At 48.5% G+C, this 22,767-nt stretch overlaps 5 protein-coding genes across 5 annotated transcripts; 2 read left to right on the forward strand and 3 right to left on the reverse strand.

The window, feature by feature from the left end:
• Window positions 1-3,345: 3,345 nt before the first annotated feature.
• On the forward strand, window positions 3,346-6,622 carry LOC128278114 (uncharacterized). The gene is made up of 6 exons (XM_053016777.1): window positions 3,346-3,765; window positions 3,831-4,926; window positions 4,993-5,128; window positions 5,199-5,341; window positions 5,419-6,001; window positions 6,081-6,622. The coding sequence occupies exons 1-6, from the start codon at window positions 3,346-3,348 to the stop codon at window positions 6,391-6,393; spliced, it is 2,691 nt and encodes an 896-aa protein (XP_052872737.1). The 3' UTR covers window positions 6,394-6,622.
• Window positions 6,623-8,465: 1,843 nt separating this feature from the next.
• LOC128277705 (trypsin delta-like) lies at window positions 8,466-9,450 on the reverse strand. Its single transcript, XM_053016206.1, has 4 exons — window positions 9,390-9,450; window positions 9,168-9,324; window positions 8,834-9,092; window positions 8,466-8,750 (listed from the first exon to the last, which is right to left on the reverse strand). The coding sequence occupies exons 1-4, from the start codon at window positions 9,448-9,450 to the stop codon at window positions 8,466-8,468; spliced, it is 762 nt and encodes a 253-aa protein (XP_052872166.1).
• Window positions 9,451-10,256: 806 nt separating this feature from the next.
• Window positions 10,257-11,253, reverse strand: LOC128268111 (astacin-like). Its single transcript, XM_053005129.1, has 4 exons — window positions 11,169-11,253; window positions 10,925-11,095; window positions 10,736-10,842; window positions 10,257-10,670 (listed from the first exon to the last, which is right to left on the reverse strand). The coding sequence occupies exons 1-4, from the start codon at window positions 11,251-11,253 to the stop codon at window positions 10,257-10,259; spliced, it is 777 nt and encodes a 258-aa protein (XP_052861089.1).
• Window positions 11,254-13,329: 2,076 nt separating this feature from the next.
• LOC128278744 (zinc metalloproteinase nas-14-like) lies at window positions 13,330-14,219 on the forward strand. Its single transcript, XM_053017473.1, has 3 exons — window positions 13,330-13,510; window positions 13,580-14,025; window positions 14,100-14,219. The coding sequence occupies exons 1-3, from the start codon at window positions 13,330-13,332 to the stop codon at window positions 14,217-14,219; spliced, it is 747 nt and encodes a 248-aa protein (XP_052873433.1).
• A 172-nt stretch (window positions 14,220-14,391) lies between these two features.
• LOC128278175 (apolipoprotein D-like) lies at window positions 14,392-22,765 on the reverse strand. The gene is made up of 5 exons (XM_053016844.1): window positions 22,499-22,765; window positions 18,786-19,011; window positions 18,437-18,588; window positions 14,902-15,108; window positions 14,392-14,569 (listed from the first exon to the last, which is right to left on the reverse strand). The coding sequence occupies exons 1-5, from the start codon at window positions 22,640-22,642 to the stop codon at window positions 14,465-14,467; spliced, it is 834 nt and encodes a 277-aa protein (XP_052872804.1). The 5' UTR covers window positions 22,643-22,765; the 3' UTR covers window positions 14,392-14,464.
• Between the last annotated feature and the right edge of the window lie 2 nt (window positions 22,766-22,767).

Genomic DNA, 22,767 nt, shown 5'->3' on the forward strand with positions numbered 1-22,767 from the left:
GGTAAAGCAGCTTAAACTGTGGCCAAACCAGAAATAACGGCTTGGAACGTTCTACTGGGTATATGGTGGGACTTGAAAGGAATCGTTTATTATGAGTCGCTTCCGTGTGGCTAAACAATAAATTCAGATCTCTACTACCAACAACTGCACGGTTTGAAGCTAACAATTGACCAGAAACGACCAGAATCGGCCAACAGAAGAGGTTTTGTAAACCAACAGGACAACGAAATGTTACGCACGTCTTTAGTGACTTTCCAGAAAGTCCAGGAGCTTGGTTGGGAAGTTTTAATGCATCCACCGTATAGTCCGTTCCTTGCACTAAGCGATTGACACCTTTTTCGCGCATTACAAAATTTCCTGAGTGATGAAAAACTGAGATCAAAAAAGGATTATGAAAATGGATTTCTCGAGTTTTTCGCCAATAACGACTAATTCTTTTACAAGGGAGACATTATAAGCCTACCTTTGAAAAGACAACAAAATTTCGAACAAAATGGTGCATATTTGACACAAATCGGACCATTGGAAACCAGTTAAATATAGTTTTGAAATTCACCCAAAAAACGTCGATTTCTTTTTAGCCAACCTTATATTTAAATCTCAGCCCAAAATTGGACTTAAACCTTATCCTAAAAACATTCCTATCTTTTTCATTATAAAGTACAATTCTTTTCATTTCTTTATCGTAATTGCAATATTAAGTTGGGTTAAAAGTATTCTACACATGACGGTAGTTAGTGATCGATATCTCGTGAAGTATCGATTGTACAGTTTTAAGTTTAGGCTCGTTTTAAAGATTATACTTTACACTTAAATAAATGCTTTCACTGTTTTCCGTTTCTTCCATTCGTTTATGAGTTACAGGATGTAAACAATGGAAGTTACCGAAAAGGAAATTGGGTACATTTTACAGTTTTTCTTTGCAAAATGTGAAAATTCAAGCTAGGTGGCTGAAATTTTGCATGCTGTTTATGGAGCCGATGCTCTAACAGATAGCTATGTTAAACTTTGGCTCCGGTTACCCTATTCAGTTAATTTTTATGGTAAAGCCTAGGCAGATACGTCATCGAAAATGTCGATAAAACCACAGAAATAATCAAAGTTGATCGGCATGTTAGGAGTGAGAGCATCGGTTAGGAGCTGATGATTAACTATCAAATAGTTTTAAACCATTTGTACAAAGCTGGATTCACAAAGCTCGATGTTTGCGAGTCACGCTATTTACACCATAAAACATGGAGACTCGAATTTCCATCGGCGAAGTTTTGAAATGAAGTTTGCCTGGAACTCCCAAATAAATGTCATCTAATAACTTCTCCACGGGAACAAGTGAATAAAGTGAACATCATGAATGGCAATTTTGCAAAGATATTATCCGTTGAATTTTAAAGTGTTGATTGATTGATTGACCGTTGATTTTTGAATCGATGCTTTAAAAACCGCGCCAAGAGACCTAGCCTGTATCACAACCACTTTAGACCGGCAGGTTGGTGTGTTGGATGTGCTTAGATCGCTTTCGTAGTTGACGCTCGCGCCACAAGTAGCGCTGACGCCATGTTCAAATTTGAAAACGGAAACGGAATTTGATAACGAACGGAAACGTATTTTGAATGTGTCTTCATGAACGAATCAGACCCAACCCAAAGAGGAGTGTGATTTCCGTATACTTGCGGGCGATTTAATTTTGCCCGTACACCGCCGACACACTCAGAGGAGCAGGGTGTTTGAGCAAGATAAGATAAGATAAAAAGTTTGCTACTCCTTGGCTTGGTGGTAGAAACGCAGAACCCGATGTTGCAAAGCGCCAGTTGAGTTTGAGCCTGTGACTGTGACCACCGGTGTTTCAGTGTTAGAGGTGAGCCGGGTTTTGGGCGTTTCTCTTCAACAGTACAATTCGTTTTAAGGGCCAGCAACTGTTGGGTGTTTAGAATTCACCTTTTTCGTCAGTAGTGCTAGTGGATGTGAACTTCCGAAACTCGAAACGTAATCTAAGGCATCACGTTCTCCGATAGCCTTGGCTTAGTGTTTTCGGTGGCCCTGCGCTAACACCGTGAATTAACCGTTCCGATCATAGACTGTGGCGGTGTACCGAAGGTTTTTTTGTAGGATATTACTGTTATCTGCCACGCAACGGGCCAGTTCCTCCTCCGACGACGATCCGTCACGATAAGATAGCCAACACAAACATAGGGCGGGAATCGAATTTAGCAATACTTGAACGGTGGTGTGTAGTGGCGACGATTAGGCGGGCGGACTCATACGTGTGCCAGATTGTGCGTGGCGTGGAGCAGTTCAGATATCGGATCGGTGATCTTGTGAAATTGTCACTGAAACGGCTAGAATTCGAATAGAGGTACCGGTTGTGCAGTGTAGTGTTGCAGTGTATCAGGCCAAACTGGTTCAATCGTACTATTGTAAATTTAGTATCAATTCTCGGTCACCGTTTTCCAAGACTTCGCGTCGCTCTTTTTAGCGTGAGTAATCATCACCACACCTCTTGACAGGTGAAACTCGGCCGGTCTGCAAGGTGTTCCGCCTTTATCAGCACTTGTTTGCTAGATAAAAAGTGGGTCTGTTATGTAGGAAAGTGTAAATTTATACAACCCATCACCAGTGTCAATATGGAATGGACGGCAGAGTGCTGAAATCTATAATTCAAACATTTGAAAGGATTTAATGTTTGCTATGCTGTAATAAGCCGCTGATGCCTGTGTTTGGCTAGAAAACGACCTTTTTCATTTCGCAGAAATTTCAATCCCGAGACACTCGATAGTAGTCAAAAGCATGGGGAAAGCTCTGCCCTCCGTATTGGAATATTTGTCCTAGGCACATGCGTACACTTATGCAACGTCCTTGTGAAATCGTTTTATTGGTGTCAGCCAACACCTCTCGGTGATTCACTGGAAGTTTGATCACTCACGTCGAACGGCACTCGAGTGTGCAGGACGAGAATCGGGTGACTCACCAGAAGCAGATCCAGAAATGTACGCCAACCTACCCCTCGTTTGAAATCGATTCCGGTCGTAATCTTAGTTTTACATTCCCGGAATTTGTTTTGTATCTGTATCACCCGACCAAAATACTGCGACAGGTTAATTTTGTGGCAGGTTCCGGAGCACCTTGCGAAGGTCCACTGATAGCGAAGCCGAGGGCAGTGTGGTCGGCCTGCTCTTATCTTATCGTTCCGGGCGTATGGTGCGAAGCTTACGCAAAGCAAAATTCCTTCCAGGCAGGGCTGCGTGCCCAACACTAACCCTTTTCCAGAAGCTCCAGCCAAAATTGGCCGCGCTCGTTGACAGAAGTTGGTTAAAACAGTACATTTCATCCCCACCCAGTGAACGATCCATGATGAAGCTGCTGGCATCAGTGGCGGTGCTAATCCTGCTGCTGGCATCGGAGGAGGCAGAAGCGCAGGAGAATGTCCTCACCCGGGTGGCCCCGTCCATGTTGGAGTGCTACGAAAGTGCAAATATCTTCGAGCGGGACAATCGATTACCGATGACGATGAACATGCTGATTGAACTGATTCGGAAGGTTGAGGATACGCCCAGTTTTCAGCAGGACATTCGGCAGTTGGCCATAAGCGTGCTGCACCGTTTCCGCCAGGATGGGATTGTGCGGGCGCCTGGTGTGCCCAACATTTCCGGTGTCATTCCGTTCAGCCCCAGCGAGTTCCAGTTTACGAAGCATCGCGTTCTCTTCTCGCGCCTACTGCCCGGTAACGCGGTGAACTTCCCCAATGCGACGCTGGGAATCGAGGAGCGGGTAAGTGATGGCGGCGATCCCTCCGGCGCCAGATGATTTTTATAGTTCGCTTCGTTTCGCTCCAGTGTGCCCTTCATTTTATGTTGTCGAACTCGATCGATAGACGAGTGCGGGGCGATGAGAACATCCGGTGCTCGCAGCTCTCGCAGTACCGTGCGTCCCGAGTTCCGCGCGAGCTGGACATGAACGATCGCAGCAAGCTGCGCACGAACTACCTGGGAGATATCGAAATGTTGGCCCAGCCCGAGATGGATCGCATTCGGAAGCAGATCAAGAAGATCAAGAAACAGGCGTCAGCGGCCGCTCGTCTTGAGATGGACCCGGACGAAGAACAGCAGGGCGCCAGTGCCGCGGACGAAGGCGGTGACCCGGCTGAAGAGGAGCCACCGGCACCCGAGGGCCGCGGGGTTGATGACGGGGAAGGTGAGCCACTGGAAGAGGACGGTGGTACCGCCGGGGCGATAAGCGACGTTGGGCTGATCGATATCGCTTCGAACGCCATCAGTCAGTGTCCGGTGGAGAATGGAGTGGTCTACACGCCCTGGGGCTCGGTAATGGCCGGTACTGTGCTGGCCGGGATTGCGGCAGGACTTGAGCCTCAGACCGTTCAGTTGCGGGATCTGATGAGCCGCTCGGGTGACTACCGGAGCCGTCAACAGGCCCAACCGCTGCGGGTGGACAATCGGTGGGCGTCCACTCTGGCCGGGGACCTGGCCGAGGTGTCGCTACTCCACGTGCCGGGTGATGTGAACAATGTCCGCATCGGAGCCCCCGGAGCCTGGAACCATTCCGTCGCAACGCGGTGGTACTTCCTCAGTCAGCGGGAACACCTGCAGATGACGGACAGCGAAATCCGGGCCGGGATCGATGGATTGCTGCTGGCCACTAACATCGCCGAGTGGCGCACCCGAGCCAACGGACTGCGGCTGAGCCAGGTGCTCGACATGTACTACTCGCAGCGAGGAGTGTTCAACGACACGATTCGATCGTGCAATCGGCGCAACCTGTTTACGACGGTGGCCCCGATGGAGCAGCTCCGGGATCAGACGGTCGCGTTCAGCACGGTGCTGGAAAAAGAAATGCAAATGGCATTTACCGTTCAGCAGGCAGCGGTCGAGATGTTCTCCAGACAGGCTACCGATGCTCTGGCCAACTATATCCGTGAGTGTAACAGACAGTCAGTCAAAGCGATGGTCTTCTGCAGCGTGTGATTATTACTTCCCACAGCCACGGCTCTAAACGACTTGTCCTGTGAAGCGACAGCAGTTGTGCCGAATGATCCAACCATCTGGAGGACGGCATCCGATTTGTACATCTTTATCGATGCCTCGTGGTCCTATCGCGACCTATACTCGGTGGTCGGGTAAGCATCTGATGTAAAACGGCAAAAGGGTTGGTCATTGAATGGGGTGTTCTCTCGCGCTGATCTTTAGATACATCCTGGATTCAGTCGATGTCGGACGCTTCGGTACAACGTACACGGTTATGAATGCCCGAGACGGTAACATCGTGGTGAATACTACACAATCGCTGGCAGATTTTCACATGATCTACACCCCGGCACTGCATGAGTCATGTAGGTTGCCACTGATGCCAATGCGGCCGGCGGATTGCGAATTGATACGATTGATCCACTATCCTTCCTCCTTGCAGTGGGTGTTGGGTTCAACCTACCGAGCGTCTTCCGGCGGCTGCGTAACGAAACCAACAACCTGATGAGTGCCGAACGGCGCAACAACAGTCTCAGCGGCCGGTCTAAGATTGCACTGAGCATCGTTAACCTGGATCGCGTCAGCGAGGGCGATACCAACTTCGCCGTGCAGCATCTGCAGATTTTCAGCGAAGAGGTACCGGACCTGCGCTTCATCTACCTTGCCAACGGTGACCAGGGCCGCTTCAATCGGTTCGTGCGTCACGAGCGGCGTGATGTGTTCCCGTTGCGGGCGCTCGAGTCTGGCTCCGTCGTCGATACGGTGCGCGTTCAGCTTAGCCCCGTGGTGCACCGGCTGCAGCAAGAACCGCGGCGAATTGTGAGCCCGCGCTGTGGCCACGACTGGATCCAGGAGAATTGGGGTTCCAATTCGATGAATCAATTTGTCGAGCCACGCGGCATCAACTTCTACCGGCTGCACCCGAACTACTTCTTCCGGCAGGGCAATAACCGCCGCTTGCGCATCCAGGGACACGGCTTCGCGCAACTCACAGTTTGTCATTCGCGTTGGGTCGAGCTACCTAGGTAGGTTGGAAAGCCGAGGGCCGAATGTTGGGCCACACGGTGCACTTACCTAATCCCTATCATATTCCGACGCGAACAGACAAAACAGTACGGAACTTCGAGACTCGATCGTGTGCCGCACCATCAACACCGACGCGGTGGACGTGGACCTGTCGAACGCTTGCGATGGCCATTCGGTGATCCACAGCTGCCCGCCCCTGTTCGTGTCCGTCGAGGGTCCGCAGGTTCCTCAGAGTGTCATCCGGTGTGCCGAGCCCGAGTGTCGCTTCCCGGACAACGCACGGTTCGCAATCGTCCTGGACAACATGGGTTGCTTTAGCGGTGCCAGCCGGACGGTCAGTTCGCTGTTGATGGCCGCACTGGCGGCGCTACTGATCGTATTTTTCAAGTAGCACAGCCACAGCAGAAGGTAGTATTAAATAGTGTTTTAAGAACCGAAGCGCACCGCACGTTTCAGACAACCATTTCCCGGTAACGATCGCTTTTCTCGTTAGGTTTCTGCCGTTCCTATTCCATTGCCAAGTGACAGACTACAGTATATCGCCTTATAGCCCTACGATGAGTTCTCCGATGATAAGCGTAGTTGAATAAAGATTTCAGTTAAGATTTTCGGTAAGAATTGTTGCGTTGTCGTGTGGAGAGTCTTTGTGTTGTGTGTTGGATGAAGATTGCTCCTAAAATTGTCATTTTCTTGAAAATAAAACATGGATCATAAAAATCAGAAAAGAGGTTTTTTAATCTACCTTAGATGCAATAGAATCAACATTAAAATGTTATTAGGACTTGGAATTAATGCATGCAGTTTTTATGCGACAATTGTGGCCTAATTACAACAACAAAACACATGACTACTTTAATGAAAGTATTGCCCGTAATGAAAGTATAGCTACTACTTTCTTCCATCTTTCAAATAATTCCCGGATTCCCTGTCGGTAGAACTTCTCATCTTTAGAAGCGATCCAATCCGAGATCCATTTTGCAATGCTTTCATAGGAAGGGAACCGCTGTGCTGTTAAATCGTTACTCATTTAACAGAACAAGTAATATTCCGAAGGAGCAATATCTGGTGAATACGGCGGGTAGGCCAACAGTTCTCATCCGACATTTTTGAGATACGTTTTGGCCAGTTTTGTGATGTGAGTCATTTTTCATAATCAGATTATTGCGTCTTTTATCCCATTCTGGTCGTTTTGTGGCCAACGCTTTACTTCAAATGCATTAATTGTTGTTGATGGGATTGTCCTTCAACAATTTCATTAGGTTTTAAATGCTCAAAGTACACCACACCTTCCATATCCCAAAATATGCACGGCATAACCTTTGCGCAGTGAATATTTCGCTTTGGTTGCGTTGTACCTGGTTCATCAGGCTGTATCCAGGACTTTTTGCGTCTAGGATTCTTGTAATAACCCCCTTTTCATCACCTGTGACGATTGGGTACAAGAACCCTTTTCCTTTCAGCCGTGCCAGCAGAAATTCGCAAATGGTTTTCCTTCTTTCAATTCATGTTGAACCCACTAAGACACTTTTCTAATCATTCTGTTTGGAAACTATCTTGTGGTCAACATCGAGCAATGGTTCCAATTCTTCACCATCGAGCTTTTATGGCTGTCCCGATCGCTCTTGGTCTTGCAAGCCAACTTCACCACTTTTAAACCATGCAAACGTTTGACACGTTTTCTCTGCAACACCATGCTCACACTAAACATCCATAAAAATATGATGATTTTTGTAGCACTTTTCTTCATATAGATGTAATGAAGAAGATGCGTAATGACAGTAGCTGTCAAACACTAAGCAATGCCGTCTTTTGTAAAACCGCATAAATTAATTCAAAGCCCTCATATATTCTTTTGGAGTAATTGGTTTGAAGAAAATTACTTACCTAATCAACTTACTACACAGATTCGTAGGCATTTTTTCCCTCGAAAAATAGATACAATAATTGGCAATCGAATTAACAAGCCCGGACCAAAAAAATTGAGTAAGTGGAAACAATTGAAAAATGATGTCTGAAGTAACGCCTTTGGAGTTCACGCCTCAAACGAACGTCAAATCATTCATATGAATGGAAGTGCGCTATCATGCGATAATGGGTAGGTATCAGTTCCACAGAGATAAGATAGCCTAGCCTCATTGTATCGTTTGTGGAATTTCTTTGCAGTTTAAGTCCTAGAATGATGGTTTCAAAGGCAATCTGGAAGGATTCGACATCAATCTTCTCGCGAACTTCATAAGCCAAGAAGCCGAGGCCCGCGGTCGAATAACAGGCGACAATACAACTCGAACGAATCGAACTGACGTTTGGGGGCGCAACGAAAGAAGTTTACTGTTCATTGCTGGATTCGTACACCTGAGACTAACAATAATAATTGGCCAAACACGGATACTTCGTTAGCTACTTAGCAAAATGGGAATAGTACATTTCACACCTCAACCAGCACACCACGCACCAACTACCCGCTCACAGATACTCCGAGATGTAGTCGATAAACTCGGACACCCGCGAGTAGACCGAGGGATAATTGTCGAAAGCACAGCCATAGCCCCACGAGACGACACCGATCACCTGGTTTTGGTGCACCAACGGTCCGCCGGAGTCACCCTGGCAAGCATCACGTCCCCTCTCGCCGGCACAGATATGGAAGGGCAGAACGGGTGCAAAGTTCTGGTAAGCCAAACCGCAGCGACTGTTGCTGACGATCGGGATCGAGACTTGCTGCAGGTGGTTGGTTGATGGTCCTTGGTACTGTTGTGGGGGGAAAAAGAAACGAAGGAACGACTCAGCTACTTTGTCCTAGGTATCTGGTATCACTACGTGGTGTTACGTACGTATAGAGCGCCCCATCCGGCGACGCTGACGACGGTACCATCGGCGATAGAGAACGAACGCGGAGGCAGATTGACGGCCTGTACGCTGGCACCAAGCTGTAAATTGCTCACCAGCTTCAGCACCGCTATGTCCCACTCCAGGGTCCAGTCGTCAAATTGGGTATGGATGTGCACACTGGAGACAGCGATAAGCTGGCCACCTTCGTTGCGGTAGGTGGACCCTGCGCGCACCTCAAAGTCCGACGGTACCAGGTCCGGGCTAAAGGAAAACGGATTCAGATCAGAAGGGGTCACATGGACACGGACTTGCGTTGGACTGTACGGCGATACGAACTAGTAAACACAGTGGGCCGCCGTCAGAATGGTGTTCGCGTTCAGGATGGCGCCACCGCAGCTGTGCCTTTGCAGACGGCGAAGCGACACGACGAAGGGGTGATTTTCAATCGAAGAGTCACTACCGCCAACGATCCTGCCATCGGAGCGCCTTGGAACTGCAAACAGTAGTGGTGCGTGTGAAGAACCCCGCCATCCTGGAACTTTTCCGCTGCGAACTCACCAGCTGCTTCACAGACTACCGCCACCAAACAGAGCACCATAGCAACAAACCGGAGCGTCATCTTGCTGAGCACACCACCACAACCGGTTACCGTAATGGTCCGTTCCCGGGGCGAAACCCAAAGATTTCGCTTTTATACGCTCGACCTCTCCAGAAGGGGTTCGTGTGATACGAGACCGATACGACTGTACCAATGATAAGCAAATGTAATAAGTGTTTATTCGTGTCACAGCTGACGAGATGTCGTTTTTGCCGGGTGGTGACGCGTAGAGGTTTCACTTAATTGATTACTTTAAAATATACAGTATCTGGTTTTGAAAGTTTTCCCGGTTCCGATGACGGAGACAGAGCTTCGTTGGTCTCGGAAGCTGCCCCAAGAAGCTCATGGATTTGCGCGAATCGGGACTACCGGCTGGATAGAGGCGAAAATGTTCGGTTATCAGTCGTAGACAATCGGCATTATCGGTGGCAAATTTATCTTGCGACCAATACTCTGATGTGCCTTTAAAGTTAACGCCTTCTAGACGTACGATCTAGCTTGTTGTCCTTTAATGTAGTGTTTGTACAGATTTGTATCTTCTGCATCGACAGGAAACTATACTTCGTGTGAATCGTACGGACATCTAGGGTCTGACTATAGCGTTTATTGTACAGATACACTTCGAAAGCATTCGATACTTTCCTTACGGCTACCAGGCGTTAAAGCTAATCTCTCGAAAACTGCGTCCTTTTAGCGATAAACTTATCTTTGTGAAAATGTTCTCTACTCTACTCGCGACTTCGTTTGCCTCGCGACTTCGTTTGCCTCGCGACTTCGTTTGCCTCGCGACTTCTTTTGCCTCGTGACTTCCGTTGTAAACCGGTCGTTTAATAGCAAATCGGATAGAGGAAATTGAGTCGCTTGGTGTCCTTGTGGCTTAACCCGACACGTTGGCCAATAGTAACACCTGACTGTTTCGGAGTGATCGTGTCCCGCCCGTTGGCACTGAATGCGGTCTGTGAGTAGTGCATAACGCTGTCGTAGTCGTACGGGATGCCAAAGTCTTCGATCACGTTCGAGCTGTAGAGATTGAAGTTGGACGCCTTGTCCGCCGATATGTTGGACCAGTTCACCGTAATATAGAAATCACGATCCGATGCACTCTGCATGTGGACAAAGCCCAGCGCGTGCAGGAACTCGTGGATGATGGTACCGCGAGACATGCAGCCATTCGGTTGCAGGTTCACCGTTTGCATGCCACCCAGGTGTCCCAAATTAGCCCAGCAGCCCGTGTACGCTCCCTGTAACACGGAGTAGGAAGGTTTTGAGTTTCTAAGCGGTATGCAGTTGTTTCCGTCCACCTTACCGTAACCATAACGTAGTCCTTTTCCGTAGTACGAGCCTTAAATCGGACACAGCTTACCAGTTCAATCTGCTGGAGCGCAGAGACGATGCTGTTTTGTTGAGCGGCCGCTACACGGAAGAGAGTTTATAGGGATAGATAAAACCCACTATGCGGTGAAATTCTCCCGTCGACAACTAAACCAGAACTTACTGAATGCCGTGGTGTCAATCTTGTACGGCACGAGATTGTTGGGCCACTTGTAAGACTCGCCGATGATGGCTGTGTAACCGTACTTGACTGCGTCCTCTTGTTCGGATGTAAGAATTATATCACCTTCAAAGTTTCCACCAGTTTCCTCCAGCTCGCTGGCTACATCAGTACCTGAACAGACGAAAGCGCAACCGTTATGCAATACAAATTCACTACGTTGTTGTGATCAACTCTTGCACCATACCAACTGGAGAATCTCTTGCAATAGGTCCTCCAACAACACAACTTGTGACCATTGCCAAACCAACAACGGTACCGAACAGTTTCATTTTGGCGAAATATTATTTTCTGGCCAGTTTTCTTCAATCGCTCCAGGCGCCAGTCAGGTTTGCAACGCACGTTGTGTCCGACGACACAATGTCGATGGGTAGAACTTTAAGTAGCTTCAGCGACCTCCAGCCGGTGTTTGGCTTAACCATTTACGCAGATTCTGGGTTTTATGGTAGCCACGGTACGACAATTATCGCCGGAGAACTGGGTAAACAGTGACAACGAATGTACGAAATTTTGTGATAAGATACCGCACAGATAGTGTATGTAGATTTCTTTCTGGCCATCCTGAAGCTTTAAAACGTGTGTATTTTGGGAGGCTGGAACGAAGCGTCGAAGCGGAAGTGGTCATTTTTTATGCAGACGGTTCTTTTATCTTTACAGCACAGGACGCAATAACTGCGAGTGTAGCCAATGATTCGTTTATTAACAACTTCCGCCACGAAATGTGTCCATCATCCACTAATTTGTTTTCTCGAAATTTCCAACGTTTTTGTCGCATGTGCCTTTTTGTTCGTTTTGTAGTGAGGTCTAGATCGACCGGTTGCTTCTCGTTTTTCCCAATTATTACGTCTGCAATATCAATTTTTATTAATTTACACTGTTGATTGAAAACAACTGTTTTGTACAACATTAAATTTCAATTAATCTTTAATATTTGTTACAGTTTGGTTCATTCCATTTCCCTTTGATCCGGTCACAGTACCGGTTTTCCAAATAGGGCTAGCAGTGTCGTTTCAATTCTACTGATATTACAGTTTTACCGTTTTTACTCTAATTTAATCATCTAATTTTTTCAATATAGTGCCTGGTAAGAGATCTCACGTTGACTGATTCCGTTTTTTGGTTCAATCCTGCTGGCTACTACTACTACTTGCCGGTAAGAGTCTAGAACTGTGTAAAACTCGCGGACTGTGCATTTCTGTAGACAATAAATCAATTCACCAACAGTACCGATCCGACCAATAGTGACATCTATGTGCTTCGGAATAATCGTGTCCTGCCCGTTGGCACTGAATTTCGGTGTGTGAATGGCGCTGTCGTTGTAGTAGAGGTATACTCTGCGACACTTAAAAATTATGCTCGGTTTTACGATTTCCTCCCTTCCACGGCAATTGTCGCATCAGAACAAGGTAAACAGTGAAAACTTTTTTAACAAAATTTTGCGATAAGATAACACATAGTGTATGTAGATTTCGTCTTGACCAGACAGTAGGTCTGAAAGGTGTGTACTTTGGGTGGCCGACGCGTCGAAATAGCCAATTTTTTATGGACGGCTTTCCAATCTTTACGGCTCAATGCGTAATGGCTAAAAGAGAAGGGAGTCACAAAAATTGTCCTCAGTAATACAGGATTAGAATAGGGAACTAGAGATCATGTGTTTGACACATGTAATACTAATACATCTGCATCTTGATAACAAGGAAAAAAACATCGGTTGTTCCGTCGAATTCTGTAACAACAAATGCTTATCTGTTCAGTTCTCAGAAGCAAAGAAATTCGCGGATGTTTGCAAGTTCAGTGCACACAACGTAATGGTTCAGTACGAATTTGCGGAGTCCATGAACTGGATTCCGTGAAGCAAGTGCCGTGCCGGGAAAAGGGAAAAATCCTGTCAACACAGTCCCCAGTCTCCAAAGTGCTGTGGTTATGTTACCTTGGCTTCTAGAAATTCTGCTACGACTGAGGTGAACTTTTAACGTTTGCTGGTGACTTCGTAACAGAAGAGACAGGCCTTATCGTATGGTAAATGTTTACCCTTGCAATCAAAACCTTTTGAAGATCCATAAATTAGGCGTTTCGCGATGTGGAGGTGAGATTTGGCTGCACCGTCTACAGACTTTTGGTGGCCTACCAAAAAGATGCGTACGCATACTGCGGTCGTTTAGTGTCCACGAAACGGTGGCAAGAATTGTTTCAGATCTTGTTAAAGCAGGGTAAAGCTGTGCGATACAAGTTGTGCGCGTGAGGCTAATAAATGATGCAGGTCAGCTGAAAGCTCCCATCGGTGGTACACGTGTAGCTTCTCAACTGATGTGTGTTTCGTACAGGTCCTTCTGTTTGTGGCAGCTAGCATGCTGTTGGCTGATGGAACCATCGCCAATCGTCTGGAGGAAGTCGGTGGCCGACATCAGGGCGATATAGTGCTGACCGATATCCAACTTGACGCTGCCTTGGGCGGAGGTATTCCTATAGTGTACGATGCCGTCAAGTGGGTGAAGGGTGTTGTGCCGTTCCAATTCGATGCTGCCTTCAGTGAGTAGTTTCTACACTGTGAGGCTGTGAGCTGTTTCTGTTACATCCCATGCCCGTTTCTCGATGTAGCCCCCGCCCAGCAGCAACAGATATTGCTTGCGATGACGATGATCTCTTCTCGCAGCTGCATTCGGTTTGTGACACGCGAAATCCCAACCCACAGGCAGTTCCTCAACATTACGGCCCTGCCCAGTGGTTGCTGGGCCACGCTTGGTGTGAACGCGTTCGTCAACCAGATGAATCTGCAAACGGATGGCTGTATGCAACTGGGCGACATCGCCCATCAGCTACTGCACGTGCTAGGTTTCACACACCCCCAGAGCCGTCCGGATCGTGATTTCTATGTGCGCGTCCAGCAGGATGCTATCCATCCCGATCAGAAGGACAACCTGGCCAGCTACACACAGGGCACGATCGAGGACTTTGGCATTCCGTACGACTACGAGAGCATCCTCCACTGTCAGACGAATGCCTTTGCCGGGGCGACCTCTGGTCGTCCAACGGTCGTTCCACTGGTCTGTATTGGAGTAGGAACTTTGAATCCGGCAAAGCGCGATGGGTGCTGATTCCGCTGTCTGCTTCTTTGCAGGACAACGTCGACATCGGACAACGGGAAGTGCTGAGCATTAAGGATGTGCGTAAGCTGAACAAAATGTACGACTACGACTTTTGCGGCACTTGCGTTCGCGAGAGTTGCATCGACTTCTAGCTAGGCGGGCGCTAGATTGAAGAACAATAAAGACACATTTTGTACAATTCCTGTGAACCAGCCGAAGTTGAGCGGAAATCCGAAATTTAACTTTTCTCGCTGCTTTCAGGCAACCGTCCCAGCTGGGACATGGAATGTCATCAACTCGTTAGGAAGCTACATTTGAAAGAGGTCCGATAAAAAAACGGAGGAGCTTGCGTATTTATTTTCAGACCTTTCCGCTTCTGCTCATACATAAAACAGCTTCAAGGCAACCACTCGGACTGGTGGACGAGTCGTTCGGCACGGTTTGTTGTCTCCTCTACGGTGGCCACTTCCACTTCGTCGCTCTCCCTATAGCTGTTGTATAGCTGCTTGCGATGGAAAGCGAAATGGAAACACGAAAAATAAAGAGGAAGGAAATTAAAATATTGGCAGCATTTGGCATCGCCAAGTGGTCCTGCCGCTGACGGACGTCGACAGGACCAGCGAGCGAGTCGACCAGCATCAGACAGTGAAGGAAAAGGGGGCCAAGGCGAGACGAGTAAGGAACGAGATTTAATTACTGTCGGTCATCTACACTCCTGTTGGCCGGCTGGCCAATCCGGAAGCGAATCCGTTGCATATTCGCGCGCACGGAAAGCGTACGGATTCGGATTCCCCTCGGTCTCTCTGGCGGTTTTTGCTTTCAAAATAAATGAACCTTTTTGCCGGCGTTGACTGCGGCCTCAAAGCCGTCGCCGATCGCTTCGCCCGCCTTCCGGAACGCGTTGGCAATGTTGCGCGTCGAGAAGGTGTCCGGATCGATGTGGATATTCCATCCGGCTTCACCCTCCTTCGGGCAGCCCGTCTGATTGACGATGCTCAGGTCGAACGGATCGACGGCGAACGAACCAAGTCGGCTGCGGATCTGGAAGATAGTGGAGAGAAATGAGGTGGTTAAAACTCTGGAGTAACTCTCTTGGGTTCCCCTAAGATTTTCGGGCGAAACTTTTCGGGCGATCCGGGGTGTGATGCGATGCGTCGAATTCGTTTTCGTTTCATTAGCGACAGCTGACGAATGTATCTGCTGAGTGGAGATGGTTGTTGTATGGGGCAGAATCTAATTCAAAGTTCCTTGTTTCGTTTTAATTAATGTGGAGAGTAGTTGAAAGTTAATAATTTTTTTTGTACGCCCATAGACTGACCGCGCTTCTAGAAGGGATCCACTCAACTTAGTGTCTAGTGTGGCCTGGCGTCAGATAATGTCGGCTGGGGGCTTAAAAGCATTAAACTGAAAGTAAAACGCATTGAATGAAGGACGCACGTGGGAAGAGTGGGTCTAATGCGCAGCATGCAGGACTAACCACGAACCACGCTGTTGGCGGATGATTTTTAATGAACGTGGACCCGCGTGTGTCAAAAGCTACAAACATCTCCCTGACCTCACCGAGCTTGCACCGTACCGCCTTCGGGCCAGCTGCAGGATAATCTCAGGCCAGTTTCACACACAAGGGGCCACCAGGGCTGTGAACAGCCGCCGGCTGACAGGATACCCAGTGTCCTGGCCCGGTGTTTTTTGTCTTCCGGATCTTTTTACCATTTCACGGTGACTCGCTCTCTCTCTATCTCTGTACGGTTGGCCTTTTGCCACTCGTGTGTGCCATAATGCTGTGCTCGGCTTGTGTTGACTTTGGTGGTGGTGTGGAACAGCGAGGACATTCGCTGGGCGAACCCAGCGTGATCTGAAAGCAATTTTGGTGCATGATTTATAGCGTTAGCCCCCGTGACGGCCGTTTCGGCGTTTTCCACCTTCCAAATGGAGTGCCGAGCACCAGCGCGCTCCGTACAGCGGACGGTGTCAAATTATTCAACCGACCGCCGCGGCCAGAGTCAGAGATTGGAGATAGTTTTACACCGCTGGACGTAGATCAGATTTAACACGTACGCGGCTTGCTAATGCCTAAGCAATTACAATGAGTGTACGGTGGCTGCATATGCGGAGTAAGGATTATCTCCTTTCACGCAGACGCCACACGCTCGGGTACGTGTTGCGCTCCGTTCCGGTGCTCCCGAGCCCGAGCAGCTTTCGGAGATTTGCTAAATGATGTTCATAATCTGCCTAATGCAGGGTGGCACCTGTTTGAATACCCCACGAAAGTGACGTGCGTGGCATTATTCTCCATGAGTTTCATGCTTTCGATGATGACAGGGTGAGCCCATAAAATATGGGATTTCCGTTTTATAACAACAACCGTTTTTTCATGCACGTGATGGTGATTAATTTCGACTGTTGATAGGTAATGTAAATTTAATCAAATCCTACACCTCGCTACAAACAGCAAACGTTGTCACGAGACCCTTACTTTACCATCGCCAGCTGGCGTACCGGGTGCAAGGTGCATAGAATGCAACGAAACATTGGTTGGTAGTTCGCGTGCGTTCCATAGTTCCAGCTCGTGTTGCAACCTGGGCGAATGGTGGTGCGAATAGAAAAAAAAACCCCCGTGCCCGTGATCCTAATTGCTCGGTAACGCGAACAAACCAACTACTGGCAAGCGGCAGAAACCGGCCAGCATAAAGTCATCCAATTAGCACTTTCCAACCTGAGCACTCGGGCGCAAAATGGCCCCCAGCAGGGAAAAAATGGGACACTAACGATGGCAAACACTGTTGGAAAGTGTTTAGAAAATTGTCTGTTTAGTAACATTGTGGGCGCACGCTTCGGCCATTTGTCGCAAATTGGTGGTCATATTTTATGCGCTACCGTGTCGTGCCGTGTTAAATATACGCGGAAGAGAGGTTATTCAGTCCGTGTTTGTGTTCTGCTCGCTTTTGGCGTGCATTATGGAGAGTGGGGTGGCAAATTGAAAAGTGTTGACTACCCGCACCCGGGCTCGTTCTGACGCGGTGAGAGGCCCCCTGGTTGGCCGAGGAAAAGTTCACTACAGAAAGAAAACTGCTAGAGCTGCAGCTCGCCACAACTACAACCCCTTTGCTCGGGGTCGGTCTTGAGAGGTTGGAGAAAAAAAAATCCCGAACGCAAGCGCAACAGTGTCTCTCGACCAACCCGACCAACTCATTTAGTATTCTGTTTTTTCCGGTCGACATGCTTCCCGACGTTGTCCAGCGACACCGTGCTGGGATACCACTTTTGACAACCGGGTCACCGGGTCCACAGACGTGCGTTCGGCAAAGGATCCTTCCTTTTTATCACCTTCATGCATGTTTCATTCGGACACCGAGGAGAAGTGGCACAGGGGTTCGGACCGGTCTGCCGTGTGGTCTGCCAGCTAATGGCACAAGGCTCAACCGACCGACGGGCCCTACGGGTTGTGTCGCAATGTAGAAGATAAGTACGTGTGACAATACTCGGGCCGCCCGCCGGTTGGCGTTAATGATTACTTTGTCTTCCGGTATGTGTGATGACGTGTTGGGAGGGTTTTCCGCAATTTCCCGTCCCGTCCACCGATAGCGGACCCCGGTTTTGGGGATGCCAACAAAAAGTGCCAGATACTCTATCTAGATGGAATCAAGAGTAAAAAGTGGTTTCTTTTTCATTTGCAACAAACCTTTGTTTGGCTTAGCTCTACTTATCTTATCTGTTTATTACCACATTTATTTTGGCCCGAAAATGCTCATAACTTTCGCACACGGAACTGCGGCACACGCACCGAGATAGTTTTGGGTAGGCTATTTGGTCAGAGCCTGCTCAGAACGCATCTCATTTGCTGTCAACCATTTGATGAACAGAGCCGACTAAAATGGTTGACGGAATGAAATTGTCGAATTTGGAGCAAAAAGACTGTCTAAAAAGACACACACACGATAAAGACAAAGGCGGAACAAAAGGTGTGCCAATTTTGTGGTAGATCAGCGATCGACGGCATGGCAGCTGTCTCGCTCGCTGGCAGCTTGTTGAGGTTAGGTCAGTGTGTAGTTGTGACGGAGCAAGCAGAGAGTGAATTATTTCAGAATGTGCAGTTTGATCGTGATGATCATCGGTGCTGGGCGACGCCACGTGATTTGTGTGAAGTTTGCAGAATTTTCAGTGTTGTCATTGGCCAAGTTTGTGGGCTCGATAACTTTAGTAAGCTAATATCACCAACGGTTACCAATCGACAGGCGTTTCAGGAAAATTGTTTGAGAGCCTCGCGTTCAATGTGTTCATTAATTAAAAGTTTGTTCACCAAATGTCAGCAACCGATGCCCGATGTGTGCCTGCGCCGCGAAAACGTTCCCAACATCGGTGGACCTACCTTGTCGACGTAGATTTTATCCAAATCGCGCGTCCTAGACAGCAGGGTCGCACTCTGCCGGTGGCCGAACGGTATCTTCTGGCACGAAAACACTCCCGCGTACGTGTCGAAGTCGCTCATGAATACGACAAACTTTGCCGACCCGGCCACACCTGCCCGGGCAACACACGGAATGGATGGATCGGATGGAAGCAGCAACCCGGAAAAAGCATTAGCCCACCGTGGCAGGATGCGAAATAATAGGAAGAAAAGAGGAGAAAAATGAAGGACACCGCAAGACGGATAAAGCATCACCACCGGCAATGACGTCATTCACGGCCCGGTTCACTGATAGGCAGATGTCACTTACTGAGCGGAAACCGGACGGTCATTCGGGCCGGTACGTCCCGATCGGTGACGGAGAGCTTTCCGGTGTACGAGTACTCGTGCTTGATGGGGTTGACCGAGAGCGGGGCCCTCTGGGAGATCTGCTCGATGAAGTACTCGTCCGCCGTGTCCACGTTTTTGGTGATGTTGTAGATTACGCACGATGAAGCGGTGCCCGTCTTCTGGATGACGTACCAGATGCCGAGGAACTACGAAACGGGAGTAAAACAATGGACGGTAAGTGCGACCCGTTCTTTTTAAACAGACCTTGAAATGTTTTAAGCTTTAGCGCTGCAATTAGTGGGCGGCCACGATAGTAATCATCAACGTTCTGTCCAGTTTGGGTTCTGTGTAGTTCTTGTCTTGCTAGCGCCAGCAACTAATGCCAAACCTGCTAATTGGAACCGCCCGAAATTAACCCCTTTTCAAGACACGAACACGAGCTCGGGAATGGGTATATAATTATACAAGGTTGTGTTTGATTTTTGTGGCCAAATAATGAGCTAGTGCCACGTTACGGAAAACCCCCTTCGAAGGACTCTCACTAATTACGGATCGTCGGTTGTCAACCCGTCGGTGGTGGTAAATGAACCCGGGAGCACTAAAATGGACCCTTCGACGACGAAAAAGGGTTCGATTTTCAGCCAACTTTAATCATTAATCAAAAGTGCACGTACCTCTTTTGTTTGTCCGAATGGACCGCGGTGGGGAGGGGGTGCTATTAGAGGGTCAGAAGGGTCAGATTAGGGCGAACGCTATTCACGTTCCCTTAGCGCAACAGGACGTCCATTCTCGGGGAAAGTTGTAAAAAATTGACGACACTGCTTAATGGCTCCTGCAGCTCGCGAACGGAACCGTTTCAGCACCAAACGCTCTGAATAGTTTTGTTGGAAAAAGTTTTCCTTACTTTCTCGCCGGTCCTAGGACAGAGTTTCTGGCCTTCCTCGTGGCGGCCGAGTTCAAGCGAAAGTTCACGGACGAGCAACCTCGTTAGGAAAGAGGAAACTTAACTGCATTGGACGAGGCGGAACATCCTGCGTTTGCGTGGATAACCCCCGCATAGTCCTGGCCGACGTCCGACGCCTAGGCACCGACATTGTCTGTAATAATCTTAAACTTTGACCGATGCCGTCGCGCCTTACGTTGGGGCCAGGGCCATGCTCCTCGACTCGGGTTCGACACATTGAGCCGGGGCAACTTTCTTCCCGCAACCTCGGTTGGCGCTCTGGCACTCGGAGGATAGATTTCAGGGTCTCGGTCAAAATGGGCGATGCCATGATGGATGTGGGATTGACAGGTCACGGTCAGCGGTCCCTGGAGGCGTTTCGTGTCGGAGTATTTATTGTTGTAAAAGTTTTGATTGGCTTGATAAAGTTTACACGAGCAATTCCCGGCCCGGCTTGTGCAGGCTCGAGAGCGAAGCGGTGGATCTGCCCAGTTCATGTCGCTGGTCCTCTTCACAATGTTTCGGGAAATGGTTGAACGGCATTTGTTTAGTACCAGCCGAATGATTTGACTGTAAGCTCCGGAGGACTCAGTTGCTCGTTGCAGTTGTTTCGAAACGTTTTAGTTTCACCTTCGCTCAACAAACAACACTTCAACACTTAAACTTCGAATGAGAAATTAGATATCACCAACAAACAATGCTTCCTGTCATTTATTACAACTGAAGGGGTTCGTTCTTGGTTGGGCGGACAATCTTTCATCCCCCGCCTTTTCTCTTCGTGAAGGTGTGTGTTGGATGGAAGAGAAACTTTTTTCCCGTAGTGGAAATGAAATTTTTGAAATTGACCAGAAAACTTATGTCCAGTTACAATAAGCATCAATTTTCTTGGTGTGCGGTGATTATTCTTCATCTTTTTTAATACTTCCCAAGGAACGACCATTCCCAGTTTGCCGGCTGGCATGGCGTTCGTTCGTCAAATAGAGCTTTCGTCAGGGGAATTTCAAAAATGAGAATTTATCTTCGGCCAGCCTCGAAAACGGTAACGCAGCTTTTTCATTTGATGTTGAGCATTCTTTCGCTGCCCTTTCTTCATCCCTGCGCCACGTCAGCCGAACACGCAGCGAAGACCCCGTGTCGGTTACCTGACATGGCAAAAAGGGCTGCTTCTTTCGTGGTACGTTGGCAAATGTGACTGGTGGATGTTCGCAACGTTCTCGTATCTGCGGACGCACTCGGAGGAATGATAGCCATAAATAACCGACTGACGAAAGCACAGGTTATGCGCTTCAATCTTCGAGCACAGAAACTACAGTTTTTCGCTGCTCGAAATATGCGACTTTTTGAGTCGTCACAGTTTGCAGAGCAAGATTAACCACACCAAAATGGTTGAATTGCTAGTCTTTTGCTACGATTTTGAACGAAATTATGTCAAGCGCCCAGCCAGGAAGCGCCTGCTGGCACTTGACGATACTTGACCACGTTCAACCAGACACCGAGTATAGCTCACATGCTTCTTTGCTAACGCCCCGGGAAAACAATGCTCGAGCCGGGAAAATTAAATCAATCCCAACGATATCGGCTCGGTGGCCTTCCGTAGTTATCGGACCTGTTTGCCGTGGCAAACGAGGAAACGGCTACCCTTTTTCGGTCTCCGGCTCTCCCTGGCCTGGCAGAAAGTCGATAGAAGTCGATCCGCAACCAGACAGACGCCCCGGCGGACATTCGCATCATGGCGTTTTCGTATACTTTCGGCAGCACTACTAAAGTGCCATCAATCAATGTCGGCAACAGGCCACCGCTCGGACCCATTCCTCGGACCGTTAGCCAGGCGTTAGCATCAGTCTTCGTCCAGTTAGCCTGCCACGGAAGGATTTGATTCTTCCTTTTCCTGGTGCACAGGAAACGGGCACCCGGAAGCGAACTCTCCGGAAGGCGGATGAACACAGCGGCCAGCAAGCCGAAAAAACGAACATCAAGATATTTATTCGATTTATTTTAGCGGCAAAAAGCGAACCAGCGTCAATACGAGAATGGAAAAGGGCGCGCCGTGAGTGGTTGAAAGCTTTTGGCTTTCATACGCAACGGCCGGCCCATTCTGGCCGACCTGTTTGGCAAGGGAACCCGAGAGTATAGTAAGAATACTCTCGCGTAATTTGGCTCGATTGATTATTGCCGCACAATTAGAGTGGTGCGTTTGATGTGGGTCCCGGCGATGTTTGCTCGGCTTAGCATTGAGACGCTAGACGTTTGCATATTCGAAGGGACCGAACAATCCGTCACTGTCCGTGGACAATCCACGCGTCTTGAGGGTTTTGTTATATTTTCTTTGAACTCATTTTTGCCGTTATGTTGGCGTAGCCAGAGTGATGGCCATAGTGCTTGATGGCCATTATCAGTAAGCCGATTTGTAAGATTATTATATGACGCAATTGCGTTAAGACCGCCGGCGCCAGGGCTTAAATTGTGTAAAAGATCCACTGCGATCGACTGGCGATCGTCACGGTAAGTTCATCGCGGACTGACGTTTGGCGTGTTCATGCCGATTACGTTTTCGCAGGCCACACGTTCATGCGTTCAAGCGAAAGAGGTCAGCCGTGTTGTTTTGCTCGATCGCGGAAGGTTATCACTATTCGTCGAGCTCGTTGATCGCGTACGCACTTGAAAACATTTCACGCCCTATGAACTGCGGGTTTCTCCACAAAAGATCGAAATAGAAACACGGAAATCCCGGCTTCGACGTTTAAGATTACCTGCTTCATTCGGAAGTCACTCATCGGCTCGACGCTAGGACAATCACCCGTTTTATACGTATGCGCTTGAACCGTGGTGGACAAGCAAAAGATGACGATGGCAGCCGTAGCTACCAGCAACGCACACGACACTTTGGAAGACATCGTTGTTTAGCGCCGCAAGATCTGATGCAGAAGACCCGAGTTGTTCCCCGGTGGTAGAGTATCAAGCGGATCGGAAATCTCTGCTTGGTGTGTTATCAAACCAGAATTTCACTTCACTTCACTTC

Source organism: Anopheles cruzii, chromosome 2 (assembly GCF_943734635.1).
Source record: "Anopheles cruzii chromosome 2, idAnoCruzAS_RS32_06, whole genome shotgun sequence".
NCBI lineage: Eukaryota > Metazoa > Arthropoda > Insecta > Diptera > Culicidae > Anopheles > Anopheles cruzii.